We start from the raw sequence: 14,455 nt of genomic DNA on the forward strand, positions 1-14,455 counted from the left end.
ATCAAGTTGCACTCATAATAGAATCTGACCAATTGTCTATAAACATTCAATGCCAGCTAAAAAACCCATCCTTACGCCCACCATACATGTTAGCCGAACAATAAATCAGCCAACAGCCAGCTCTTCTATACAAAAGAGCACTCTTTCGTCCGAGTATGTCTTGACTGACAAAGCTGCCTTTAGACTTGCCTGGCAGGAGACAATATGATCATCTGTCAGAAATCGATCATCCCTGATCGATATTTCCCCCAACAATAAATTGCCGGGGTTCCCATGTTAAAACCGTTTAAAAGAGGTGTGTTCCTGGCACTTCTGTGGTTATCTCAGCTGAGATTGAAATCTACCTGAGTGTAGGCTGGACACTAGATAACTGAGGGAAATAATTGGGTGCACACCAAAAAAATAAATCCCTTTATAGTCCAAAAACAGAAAAAAAAAAGTGGCACACACCATCTGGTAAAATATTCCTTTATTTAGTCCATAACATGAGTACAGCAGGAGAGGAGCAGATACCTTCTGTGGACGACAGCCGTTTCGCGCTAGCTGTGCTTCAATGGGTCTTATAGGTGCTTTTGAAGCGCAGCTAGCGCGAAACAGCCGTCGTCCACATAAGGTATCCACTCCTCTCCCGCTATACCGTGTTATGGACTAAATGAAGGAATGTTTTACTGGATGGTGAGTGCCACCTTTTTCTCAAATACATATTATACTGTTGGCCAAACCCATCTATATCGGAGGGTTCGGACAGCATTGATCTAATGTGTATGATGGGGGGGAGAATTTAGCTTCAGGGTCCCTGTGCAGTTGCACACAGTACGTTTTGGTATGTTTGTACCTGCTGTGCATTATGTTCATCTAAATCGCCAGTTTACATCTTGATGCATAGGGCTTTTTGTTCTTTAATCACCTGTCATTGTTGAACAGGAGAATTAGGACAAAATTTAACAAACATATTAATAAATGCAATCTTTAGTCTCCCATTGTAGCCATTGCAAAACTACAACTCATAGCCATGTCCTGATGCCCACAAGATGAGAACTGAGAGAACTGAATGGCATTAAGTTGGAAACCATAACTCGTACATACTGTCCCTTCCCCAGTCTGAAACGGGCGAATCCCCGCAGTGCACAGTGTGAGTGTGTGCGCGCGCGGGGGATATTCAGAAGTCTGCAGCCTTATCGGTTTTGACCAAACAACCCCTTTAAGGTCAGTCGTATTAATTACATTCAAAGCAATAATGAAGACAGACTATAAATAACAGCAGAGAGAAAGATGTTGTGCGAAATCCACAAGGGGATCTGCAACATATACCAAATAAATATATATAAATATATATACATCCACGGTATGTGTTTCTTTACAGTGGTCATCTGCTGAACTTTACTAAACAACAAAGAACACATGTTTGGCTGCGATCTGTATATAATATGTATATATTTATATTTTTACCCTGAAACCAATGCTAGATGGCCATTCTGTATATTAGTGTAAACATACATGCAAAATACATATAAAGCGTAGGCATTAGCTTCTGGGTCTCAATGCAAAATCTGCAATAGGCCTCAAATTTTCATGTATCTGATAGTAATGGTCTTCTCCTGTGGGCCAAACAGACCTTTTTGCCCCATCCCATACGCTCCTAGGTCATCCTCCGCATCCACTATAGTTAGGCCCCTGAGTGCAGGTTACAGACTCCGGGTCTTGTATCTTGTTTTCCTGTATCATGTACAGGAATAAAGATTGGGGAACAAAGAGATCCCAAGTGTATCGCCACAAATGGCTTCCTCAAGAGTACCTGATTGTTCTCACTATGTTTTATGTGTATTTAGCCCTTGTCTGACAGTTTTATATAATTCTGTACATATCTGAAGTTCACTTGTGGGTTTCACACACAATTTTTCTCTCTGCTGTTATTTTGTAATCTAGTGCTGGGTTTGTATTTATATAGAACTGTGTCAACCCAATCTGTGATTTTCTCGACTATACAGTTCTTGTTAAAGAAAGGGACAGTTTGTCAGAGTCGCAAATCTTTAACTGTACATATGAAATTAATGTTTCCAACTGCACCTATTGACATGTAACATGCAAGTGCCAGCAGTTTATCTAATAGAATGATGGGGGTGGGAGCTGCTCCATAAGTTGCTATATTCAATTATTCACGGTCAATTAGTCATTGTTAAAAAAATATAATGCACATTATTTCTACAGGATGACACATAAAGGAGTCCAATTTTTTCACAAATACATAGACTTGCATTGGTGAGTTTGGTCTGTGAGTTGGTTCACTATTGGCCATGCCCGCATGATTTTGTGTGGACCACTTGATCTGGGAAAATGCATGGACATGTGAAGCACCCGTAGCCTATAATGCTATCATTAAAAAACTGAAGTCTGAATGAGTTCTTACTTAAATGTTGGTGCTAACAAAGAAAATAGATGTCTCTTACAATTCCAACACAATACTAGTGAATGTCGCTGTATTCAGATGCGGTCTGACTATTTTTTTTTTTTATAGAGCAATAGGATTGCTGGTTTAAAATGATTATTTTCTGATGAAAAAAATGCGAAAGAGGTCGATATCTAAGTCTATTATTACATGATATCGAGATACAAAATAATTTTACCATTTGAAATAAAAAAAAAAGTAATAGTGACCATTACTAATACCCTGAAGTCCTGCTGTTCATAAAATAGTCATTCTAAACACATGGCGTGTCTGTCCCGTCAGCACTGCCACCCAGTAGTTCGCATGCGCAGTGTAGGAAGCCGATTTAGCTCAGCTTTGGCTGCACACCGCGCATGCATTGTATGCCCAAGAGGTGACTTGTGAGGACACTCTGAGCTATTGAGACATCAATTAATCCAGGAGGAAAGGCTGACCATCTGGCTTAATGTTTCGATAAGGGGCTTCACCCCGATGATATAATTTTTATTCAGTGCTCAGTTATTGTTAATCTTCTTTCTTCCGGCAGATTAGGCATGAAGGATGTCATTGTGAATCTGAGTTTTTTGTTTGGAGCAGATATGGGGTCTACATTCTGCTGACAGATTTTCTTTAAAACAACTTGAAAATGTATAAAATTCCCATTGTTTTTGGACAGGAGAGTTTCCCCATGGTCTGAAGAAAACTTTAAATACAAAATCCATATCTATAGGTGAATAGAGAAAGTGTAGAGTAAGCTTTGTGTGGCCACAATTCACAACAGTTATTGCTATGTATCATGTGTACGTATACCTATAGCACATATTATTATTAACTGTTTATACCCAGATGGCGACATCGCCTGAACTGAATAGTCATTATTATAAAAAAAAAAAAGTTGGGGCAAATTGATTGGCAGGACTCGGTCCATCGGCCACGTTAGCAATCTCCACCCGCTAGACTGATGTCCTGAGAACTGCCTAACTCTTGGCATCCGAGATTGTTCTTTTATTTATAAAGCCAGGCACAACATAATTTTTTACAGCATGACGCCCATGTGACAGCGGGCCTAGCCTGATGATCAGAAGAAGAGATGTTTTCAGGTAGGTGGCAGTTCTCGGTGCTCCCGTTCAGTGGCCACAGAATACTGACATGGATGATGGACCAGGTCCAGTGAATCAATTCACATCAACTCCAATTATAAAAATCCTATTCGTCAGCCATACTGTAACTTTTCAAATATTGCTTAGTTGTAGTATGTCACACAGTGAATAGAGATAGTAACCTAAATTACAAAATTCATAAGAACTGAGATAAATCAATAAAATGTAATTTCAAAAATACCAAAGCAGGGCTAAGGTTAGATTTAGACTACATGGCAATAGTTGAATTCACGGTGTCCATAATTTTGATAATGTAATCAGATGGCCATTTAAAAGTTTCCATTGAATATAACTTGTCTACGCTACCGCAGTCGGAAAGACCTCATAAATGGCATTCAGTAATGCTGCAATATGGGTTACATAAGACTGCACACTGTTGGGTCAGCCTTGGCCTTAAGTTCAATACAGCAGTACTCTGTTCTCCACCATTCAAAGCAACAAACCGGGCCAGACTGGCCATCTGGCAAATGCCAGAATGGCCTGTCTGGTCGTAGGCCGCCTTGTCTGCTACGTTGTTAACAGAATCAATGTTCTCAAGACACCCACGCTGTTCAGAGTTGTGACGGAGCACAAAGGCGCTGACTCCATCTCTTACCCCAGCAGGTCACAGGTTTCATATCATTAGAAATATTGGTCTTGTAGAAAATCTTCCTTTCCTCCATCCAGGGTAATATATCCCATTTGGTTCTTGGGGGACGTGGTTAACATGGGCCTGTGTGATAACAAATGCCAGACCTGAATTTCAGCCCCAGTCCGTACCTGGCAATAAGTATAAAGAACCCTGAAGAATAGAAGCATGCTAGGGTACTATAGCGCTAACAGCTTCTCTAGTCGTTTTTCTTTCAAATCAATAAATGGTTTTTTTGACAACATAGACTGGTGTGTAGAGAGCCTTCAGGTGGCCATACATATAAAATAGAAGTTAGATGAACAACCACAGAAGAACCACCATTCTGCACACACCTTTTAGGCCTCATTCAGACGTCCATGTTACATCCGTTTTCTTCATGGATAGACACGCACACATTACAAGCTATGGGGCTGTTCACATGTACATGTACCATATTTCATGGATCATGTGTCCATGCAAATTTTTTTCTGGCAGCACAGGTGAAAAAGGGAAAATACAAGTCTATGGGTCTGTGAAAATCACGTACAGCACATACCGTAAATGGTATCTGTGTGCGGTCTGTGTTTTACACTGGCAAAGGATAAAGCAAGCTTTGTAATTTATTTCTTTTTCCATCCATAAAAAACAGACTCTCTGATGGAAAACACTGAGGACACTGGTATAATTTTTTCACGTATGTGTTTAAACACGGACATATAATGAGGCCTCAGTTGATATTAGTCATTGCAGTTGTATGAGGTGGCCTTAGATTTACACTTCATAGAATCACAGAGTTGGAAGGGACCTCCTGGGCCATCTGGTCCAACCCCCTGCTCATAGCAGGATTTGCTAAATCATCCCAGTCAGATGTCTGTCCAGCCTCTGTTTGAAGACTTCCATTGAAGGAGAACCCACCACCTCTTGTGGCAGCCTGTTCCACTCACTTATCACTCTAACTGTCAAAAAGTTTTTCCTAATATCTAATCTGTGTCTCCTCCCATTCACTTACACTGGACAAGGGCCAATGTATTGCTGTAAGTGATTTTTGCTATAAAAGGCCTAAAGATCTTAGACGAACCATTGATTGTGTATAGGCTAAAAGCTGTAATAAGGCAGTCTACACGATGGGGGTCTGTCAGCAGTTGGCTTAAATGATCGGGTATAATTATTAAACGTTCATTATGGCTGAAATCATCCATTTTCGTCAACCTTAATGAGTATGACCACCTTTAGACAGACACAAGGTGTCTTCTCAAATTCTGTTTTTATCTCCACATCGAGTGAGACATTAGGAATTCTAAACACATTCATAGAAATGAGCAACTTTCTACTGATAAGTCCATAAAATAAACTAGCACATCTGACTACAAAACTGACCAAACTGATTTTTCTTTTCTAAGAAATTAAACCAGTTTGATGAAACTATTTAAACATTTTTCAAGTACTAACTAGAAGATAATATATACAAGTGAAACCCTCTATTCTATGGCGAATGTACGAATGCCCATAGAAATACATTTGCTGTTGGTATCACTGTGCTAGGTAGGTAGCTTTATTATGGCTTTCACGTTTATTGTTTCTCTTCCACGGCTAAGTTTTCTGCCATGCTCCGAATGCAATTCTCCACGTAGTAGTTGCATAGTTTAGGCTAATTTAGTTGTGCTTTAAAGCGTACCTCACAGCAATATATATATAACATACAGTAACCATTCGTTACAACCAATTCTCTTAGAGACCTCCACCCAAAAGTCAAAATCTTAGCTGTGAATGCATTTTCTAGCAATCTCCAAGTCCCCACTATGAAGACTAAATTCACAGATATCAACTGTCCTCTTAATAACTAAACACTAAAAGGTGCAAACCCACACCATAGCCCACATTATTGCCATGAGGAGCAAAATTTAGGGGGCTCAAGATGTCTACTCCAAAGTTATTGGGTTTTGAGTGGAGTTCTTCTTGAAGAAACACCCAAGGTTTTCCTTCCTTCAAGAACGCAGCCTATTATGTCAGCCAGTGTGCCAATAGAGACTTGCAGCTGCAGAAATAGGTGACAGCCACGTATTGCTGACATCAGCAGGATGGACTCAAGCATGATTAGTATAAATCAAATGCTCCCTGAACTTCAACAAAGAATCATTCCAAAATGTTCAAAATACAGACATGAAACGTATCACTTAGAAATGCTCACAGACATCTACCTTCTCCGCAATGCTTCCATATTGCTAAAGCATAAAACTTTGAGATGCATGAAGGTCTCCAACCAGAACTGGATCTGAGATTATTTTGGATCACCTTTCTACATTCAGCTAGTTTCAATATGAAAACTATCATTAAAGAACCTTCAAGAAGTTGTGCTTCAGATTAAGGAGAAGTGTCAAGGTAATGAGAAGGCAGCCAGAAACACGTTATTTAACAATTAATTTAAAAATACTATGTGGTCAAAAGAGAAAGAAGGCTCAACCCTAGTTGTCCCGTCCCTTTAGCTATTTCGTGGCAATAAGTGGTTCAGCACTTTAGTTTCCAAGATAGGGAATTGGCCTTATGACACTTATTAGGACGTTGTGTGTAAATCCTTCCGTTCTGGGTGAAAATACAGGACAGTATAATGGGGGACCATGTGAGTCTCTTATGGGATACCCTTCCTTCTACCTTCTCCATTGCTTCAATTCCCACAGTGGACCCTATGAGGACTTCTAGGTGGCTGTTTCATGCTGTCTTGTTCGTTCATCGTTTTGCCCTTTGGGAAAATCTGTTACAGAAGTGAAGCATAAGGGCTATATTAATAACAATTAAAAAATACTCCATAATTGGAGTAGAGTGAATAAAATAACAGATGAGGTAACCAGCCCTCAATAACCCTGTAGCTTCAGATTGAAATGTGATTTCACTTATTTCATAAGCACGCAGTTCGGTAAAAGGCACGTGTTACTCAAGGCGCCAAATTGACTTCAACCAACAATGATTCTGATTATCCTGTTTCCTTGTCTGCTCGGGTCTCTTCTTGAGAATTTTCCAATGATGAATTTATTGCTTCCATGAAAGGCCCAGGATAGGTTTGTGCTGAGTGTTGGATGCCTTTGTCCAAATCACTGTCTTCATTTGGGGCTTCCTTGGCGCCGAAGGCAGGACAGGATCTCGTTCGTGCATAGTTTGGCTCTGCTCTACCACTGCCGACCATCTCGCTGACTGTGCTTATTGGGGACGCCCGCCACCTTCGTCTCTGCAACTGATCCTCTTTGTGTTTTATGGAATACCAAGCCAAAAATATAAAAATGAATCCTAAGAATTTGAGACCAGCTGCCAGGCCAAAATAAACAAAACGAAATGATGTCACGTTGTATTCCCAGCAGGAACCTTGTACGCCACAGTCCTGTTGCCAAAGCATGCAAGTAGTATCAATAACAGCCCCAAAGTAGATTGGTGTAGGAATGTAAGCTGCAACAACAAAGGAACATTGGAACATTTAGAAATCGGCAGCTTTTCTCACAATAAATGACATGTAAAACTGATGTCTACTGCCAATGCAATCATACGACATCTATTTGTAATGTTTGAGTTCTCACAAAACCCATATGCTAAATTGGATACATGTAATAAGTCACATACTTAGAAAATATGAAAAATGCAAAGTAATAAGACAACTTCTATGTCATAGGTGATGACATCAAACAATGGACTTTTTGGACCTAGGGTAGTAAAAGGGTCAAAGCTAGCTACTTTGGTTGTCTAAAGTCAAATATCAAAATACCAGGTAAGGGGTTATTGTAAGAATCCCTAGTCATCTAGGGGAAGGAAGAGGCAATGTAACCATTACTGGTCATCTAGAACAGCAAATGGGTTCATGATAACATCAACAGTCGTCTCCAGAAAAATAAAGTGCTGTCGGAAACAATGGATCATGCATTCGTAAGGTTATGATGATCCATTAATAATTATAAAAATGGTCAAATATGCACGGTATGACAGCAAATGTCAAACCCTCACCTATTATATTTTTAGGATCTATCTAAAAATTGTGTCATGGGCCCAAAATACCAGAAATAGTTCTCCTAAGACTTAACACTGACTAATCATGCATATGGCCATCAGTGGTAGAGGCCCACTAGCCCTCTAATATACCACTATGTTACTTGGATTTTAAATATTGTTAAATAGAAAATATGTGGGTCCTCTGCGCTGCTGACGAAGATCCAAAGGAATATTCCAGGAGACAGGATTGGTAGCGATGCGGTTTAATATCAACGCGTTTCAAAGTCATCCAACTGCTTCATCAGGAAAAACAACAAACGGTGAAGAAGTCGGAGGGCTTTGAAACGCGTTGACATTAAACCGCATCGCTACCAATCCTGTCTCCTGGAATAAACCTTTGGATCTTCGCCAGCAGTGCAGAGGACCCACGTATTTCTTGTTAGACACTTTGCCGGTCTTCTAAGCCGTGGGACTGCAGCAGATGACATTTCTGGGTTTCTCAATTGTTGTGTGCTACTCAGCTGAACCAGATGAACACTTTCTTTCACGATACTGTCTCTGAACGTCGGATAAGACCCTTTTGCACTATTTTGTACCCCGGTTTTATATATTTTCATACGGTTATTTTCTGTTACATTTGTTTATTAAAAATGTGATATCGCATCAAAAGTCACATGTACAGAGCTATTCTGAAATAAGAATATCACTGTGCACCGAAAGTCTGACAAAGCATGTACGGCACAGCACACATGCCGTCATACTGGAGAAGCAGGACTGCTCCCATGAGAACCCGTGTGTAGAGACCCTCGGGCTACTATCGCACAACGTGGATTTGTTGCACATTTTCTGTTGGGATTGTTGGGCGTTATAGCAGCAGCGCAGCTGAAGAGATGTCACAAAATCTCATCCACATGCAGCGGGGAAAAAAATGCACTGAAATTGATCTGCGGTGCAGATATTAAATGTGCAGTATGTTAACTTATGTCCCGGACTTTCCATCCTTCGACATTTCCTTTTTGTACTGCGCAGGATGAAATCTGTGACAACATCTAAAACAGGCAGATTTCGTCACAGATTTACGGCCAAATCCTCATGTCTGTTTATAATTACAGGTCGATAATCTACAACCAAAAACCTTAATATGTTTCCTTCTTTGGTCTACGCCTATTCTTCTGAAAGGGTCTGCTAAAGACAGCACATAGGTGTCGTCTGTGCTGCCTTTTTAAATCATGGACATGTGAACAAAGCCTAAGAGCGCCTCATTGCATGCATCATTAATGTTTTGATAGCAGGCGACTTCTGACAACTGGTGGAATCAAACAGAACCTACATAGTAAATAAGGGTCTTCTGTTTATAAACCGCTAAACAGCGCCTCCTAGTGGACAAACGCTACAACTACAAGGTTTCATCATTTTGGAATTATTCTTTTTTCAAATATGCAGTATATATTTTCACTCCCTGCATTGTGCAAGACAAGTTGTACTTTATTTTGATTAAATTTATGGAACCTTATATTGTATGTAAGTAATGTATTTGAGGCAAAAGCAAAAAAAAAACATGTTAATGCTCTTTATTGTCAAACTCTCAGTTGTCATAAATGTTACAGTTCTGTTGATAGAAAACGTGTTTTAAATGATTTGGTGTTTTTTGACTCCTATGTTGTTAGGGTTGCGGATCGCACTAAATATAAAATATAATAAAGTGCGATCGCAACCCGGAGTCCACCGTGCAGAGATGGAATGCTGCTGCTCGGTAATGGCGGAGAACTAAATGAACACCGGCGGGTGACCACTGACCCAGTGTATAAGAGGCGAACCCTGTTACTTCACATGGCCGCTGTAACCTGTAAGATGAGCGCAAGTGACGCGGTCACAGGACTCAGCCACAAGGACACGGGGATTGAGTCCTTCTAGACCCACTTGCGCACTGAGCCACTAATGTTGCGCCAGGGAAAGATGCTATGGACGCTGCGCTCTGTTAGCTGTCACAGAAAGACACGTACCGAATTAGGTATGTACAGCGCAGCTCTGGCGGACGCCACTAGCCAGCCTAAACTTAGGACAGGAAAGCGCTTTAGTTGCGCACGGCGCCACTCAAACGGGAGCTGCTCTACACGCAGTACGGTAGTGCCTTAGGTAGGATGGCACCATATGGCGCTCAGAGAGGTGCTGTGACCTGTGAGCACTGTGGCACTAGAATCAGCCACTACAAGGCGCTGACTCTAAAAACCCTAAACCATACGTATCCAAGGGAGGGGAGTCTTAATGAGTCAGTCACCAGATACATGCATCCATCATCACTCACACACAATACCATAAGAGTCTATACTAGCGCATGGCCGTGCGGCCATGCGGCTCTTTTATAGCAGCGTCCTTCCGGGACCTTCCTAGTGGTCCAATGGGAGAAGCAATAGGACCTGAGCATGTGACCTCAGTCCTCCAATGAGAGGACTTCCCACAGGCATGCTCGGTGGACCGAAAGAAGGACTTAGTCCCAGGAGCTGCTCGCTGCTGGCTATTGCAGGTTACTATAGCTGAACCTTGATTAGCAGCAGTAACCACACCAACAGTAGTAGACTGAGCAAGACGCCGAGAACGACATCTTTGCTGAGCAGGCTCCTCTTCGGCAGGAGAGGAATGGGATTCCTGCTGTGCAGAGGCAGGAACCTGACGCCTAACATATGCAGAACCAAAATTGTGGTTTTTTTTGGGGGGAGGGGGGTATTTCACATCTTCACTGCAAAGAAAATCTGAAAATTAATAACCACCTCATGAGCACAGCTTGTTCTGTTCCTCAGGCGTTACACTTGTACATATACCTTTTACATGATCTTTTATAAGTGGGCAAAGAACAGGATAAACCAAATCATTACTTACTCCTTAACTCTGCTGGTCCTGCAATGATAACGTCCCATCTATCAATCATGTGACCACTGCAGCCAATCACCAATTCCAGTCGTGGCATAACCATGTTTTGGGACTGCTGATTGGATGCAGTCTTTAAGTGAATGATGGAGGCGCTCATCACGGCAACCATTCTCTACCCCTAGAATCCTAGAAAACCCCTTTAAATGAGAATTCTAGGGAAAAGGTTTGCTAATAAATTATTGCTCTGCACTTGCAGTTCTATTGCTCTCTTTTTGTTGGGTTTCTAGGAGCAACAGAGAAAATGGGATCTTCATTCTTATTAGTGGGGGCAAAAATGGTTCTATCCCCACTGATCAGATATTTATAGAAAGTTCTTTAACCACTTAACGACCAGGGGTATTTTTGATTTTGCATTTTCATTTTTCACTCCCCTTCTTCCCAGAGCCATAACTTTTTTATTTTTTTCCGTCAATATGGCCATGTGAGGGCTTGTTTTTTGGGTGATGAGTTGTACTTTTGAATGACACCATTGGTTTTACCATGTTGTGTAACAGAAAACTGGAAAAAAAATTCCAAGTGCGGTGAAATTTTAAGAAAAGTGCAATCCCTCACTTGGTTTTTGTTTGGCTTTTTTGCTAGGTTCACTAAATACTAAAACTGAGCTGCCAATATGATTCTCCAGGTCATTACGAGTTCATAGACACCAAAGTCTAGGTTATTTTTATCTAAGTGGTGTAAAAAAAATTCCAAAGTTTGTTAAAAAAAAAAAAAAAAAAAAGGTTGCCATTTTCCGATACCAGTAGCGTCTCCATTTTTCGGGCTCTGGGGCTGGGTGAGGCTTATTTTTTGTGCGCCGAGCTGACGTTTTTATTGATACCGTTTTGGTGCAGATTGCCCGTTATTGCAATGTTGCAGATACCAAAAACACGTAATTCTGGCGTTTCATTTTTTTTTTCTCGCTACGCCGTTTACCGACTTAGTTCTTTTTTTATATTGATAGATCGAGTGATTCTGAACGCGGCGATAGCAAACATGTATATTTGATTTTTTTTGATAGTTTTATTTTGAATGGGGTGAGGGGGGTGATTTGAACTTTTATATTTTTTTTGATATTTTTACTTTTTACATGCTTCAATAGCCTCCATGGGAGACTAGAACCTGCGCTTGTCCGATCGCCTCTGATACATACAGCAGGGCTTCAGCCCTGCTCTGTGTATCAGAAATGCTCACTTGCTATGAGCGCCTACCACCAGGCGGCCGCTCATGGCTATCCAGCAATGACAACCACAGGGGTCTTCTCCTGACTCCGGGTTGTCATGCCAACCCGTCAGTGACCCCTGGTCATGTGACATGTGCGCTGATGGGAGGAGGAAAGGACGCACTTCCTGATCATGCCTATTAAATGCCGCTGTCAGAGTTTGACAGCAGCATTTAACATGTTAACAGCCACGGGTGAATCGCGATTTCACCCATGGCTGTTCCGGCTTCATGTCAGCTGATCAGATCAGCTGTCATGTCCCGGAAAAGGTGCGGGCTCATCGCCGGAGCCGGCACCAAACGGGGGAGGCGTTCAATGATAGACTTTAAGGGGTTAAATGTCAAGGATTAGACTCTCTCTTTAAATGGGTTTCCAACTACATTGAAATAGACTTTAGGATATCCTTAGTCATCAGCATTGATGAGCGAGCATTCTCGGTTATCGTGTTATCAGATCATACTCGGGTGCTAGCCGAGTGTCTTCGGCATGCCCGGAAAATATCTTTTGAGTCCTCATGGCTGCATGACCTGTGGGTGTTAGACAGACACAACACATGCATGGACTGGTTGTTTGTTAGACAGCCGCAACACATGCAGGGATAGTCTATCAACCATGAAACATACAGGCACGGGGAATAAGACGACACCTGAGGACGCACAGATAACACGATATCCGAGCACGCTCGCTCATCACTAGTCATCAGTATTTGGTAGACATCACTGGCCTCAGCGGTCACGCCAATGTAGGTGGCATGAGACTAATGAGTGAAGGTTAAAGCTGTTTATTATTTATTAGTTGCTTATATAGTGCTATCATATTCCGCAGCGCTTTACAGCCAAGATCATCACTGTCCCCATTGGGACTCACAATCTAGATTCCCTATCAGTATGTTTTAGGAATATGAGAGGAAACCGGAGAACCCGGAGGAAACCCACACAAACACGGGGAGAACATACAAACTCCTTGCAGATGTCCTTGGAGGGATTTAAACTCAGGACCCCAGTGCTGCAAGGCTGCCGTGCTAACCACTGAGCCACCGTGTTAAGAGAACATGCTCATCTGGTTTGGCTGCGTGCACACAACCACTGACAGAGTTTAGGCTGCTGCAGATCCACAAGGAGATTCAGAGGATAAAAACTGGAAATGGATGGGTTAATCTGCGCTGCCGCTGAAGAAGAATATAGCGATGTAGAATCCCAATCGTGGTTTGTCCTGATGAAGAAGTTGTAAAACTCTGAAACGTGTTGACGAATAAACTTCTTACATTTGGATTCTACATCTCTTCATTCTTCTTCAACGGCAGCGCAGATTAACCCATTTGTTTCCAGTTTTTGTTCCTATGAGGCTAATGAGACTGCAGCATCTAGGGTACTGCTTCCGCCCTGGAATCAATGGCCAGTGAGGAGGAGTGGACAGATAGCCCTGGAGCATCTGCAGGAATCGCTGCATTGCCTACCTTTGCCCCAGTATCGTCTGAGAACAGACAACCCCTTTAAGTACCCTCCATACTTCAAGTTACTATTAAAAGTGAGATGTTTTCATAGCAGAGATCCATTTTCTCCAACACCTATTAAAGGGAGACTGTCACGCTGTACATTCTGATCTGTGGACAGTGTGAACTACAGGTTTGTTGGATTCAGATTCCGTATAACGTCTATTTTATTAATTGAAATCCCTGCATAGTGATTTGTATGTATAGGAGTCACATAGGGAGTCCTACTAGTGATGGGGAGCGACTTCTGCATGTACAGTCATACAGGGAAGAATGGACCGCCCACTGGACTCCTGTGCATACAAACATCAGGGGTGTTAGGGAACAAAATGCATGATTACCTGAAACTTTTCCCACAAAAATATATATCAATCTGAACACCATTTTAAACCTGAATGTAGCACACTACCTTTAGTACTTACCAAGAGTTCTCAACAAAACAAACTGCATTCCTAATGCAAAAGGCCTTTCTCCTTCATCTACGGACCTGAAAAACAATATATACAGTTAGTAATACTGAAACAAGACGCCATCGTCATCATTTCTGATCAGCACTCACAGCAGGCCATATTTTTGCTACTCATAACATTAAAAATTGCTTTAAATATGCAGTAGGTGTAATAATAATAATAGTAAATACCTCCAATTAGAAATGTAGTATAGTTCTTCTGAT

General features: G+C 41.5%; 1 protein-coding gene across 1 annotated transcript in view; it reads right to left on the minus strand.

The window, feature by feature from the left end:
* Window positions 1-646: 646 nt before the first annotated feature.
* Window positions 647-14,455, minus strand: part of SLCO5A1 (solute carrier organic anion transporter family member 5A1) — a 189,126-nt gene continuing 175,317 nt past the window's right edge. Inside the window, exons 9-10 of the mRNA XM_073583864.1 lie at window positions 14,205-14,269; window positions 647-7,630 (exon numbers count right to left, since the gene is read on the minus strand). Coding sequence (XP_073439965.1) covers window positions 7,164-7,630; window positions 14,205-14,269 — 532 coding nt within the window. The 3' untranslated portion in view covers window positions 647-7,163. The remainder of the gene's footprint in view (window positions 7,631-14,204; window positions 14,270-14,455) is intronic.

This window comes from Dendrobates tinctorius, unplaced genomic scaffold, assembly GCF_039654945.1.
Source record: "Dendrobates tinctorius isolate UK_male_01 unplaced genomic scaffold, ASM3965494v1 ptg000082l, whole genome shotgun sequence".
In the NCBI taxonomy this organism is placed as follows: domain Eukaryota; kingdom Metazoa; phylum Chordata; class Amphibia; order Anura; family Dendrobatidae; genus Dendrobates; species Dendrobates tinctorius.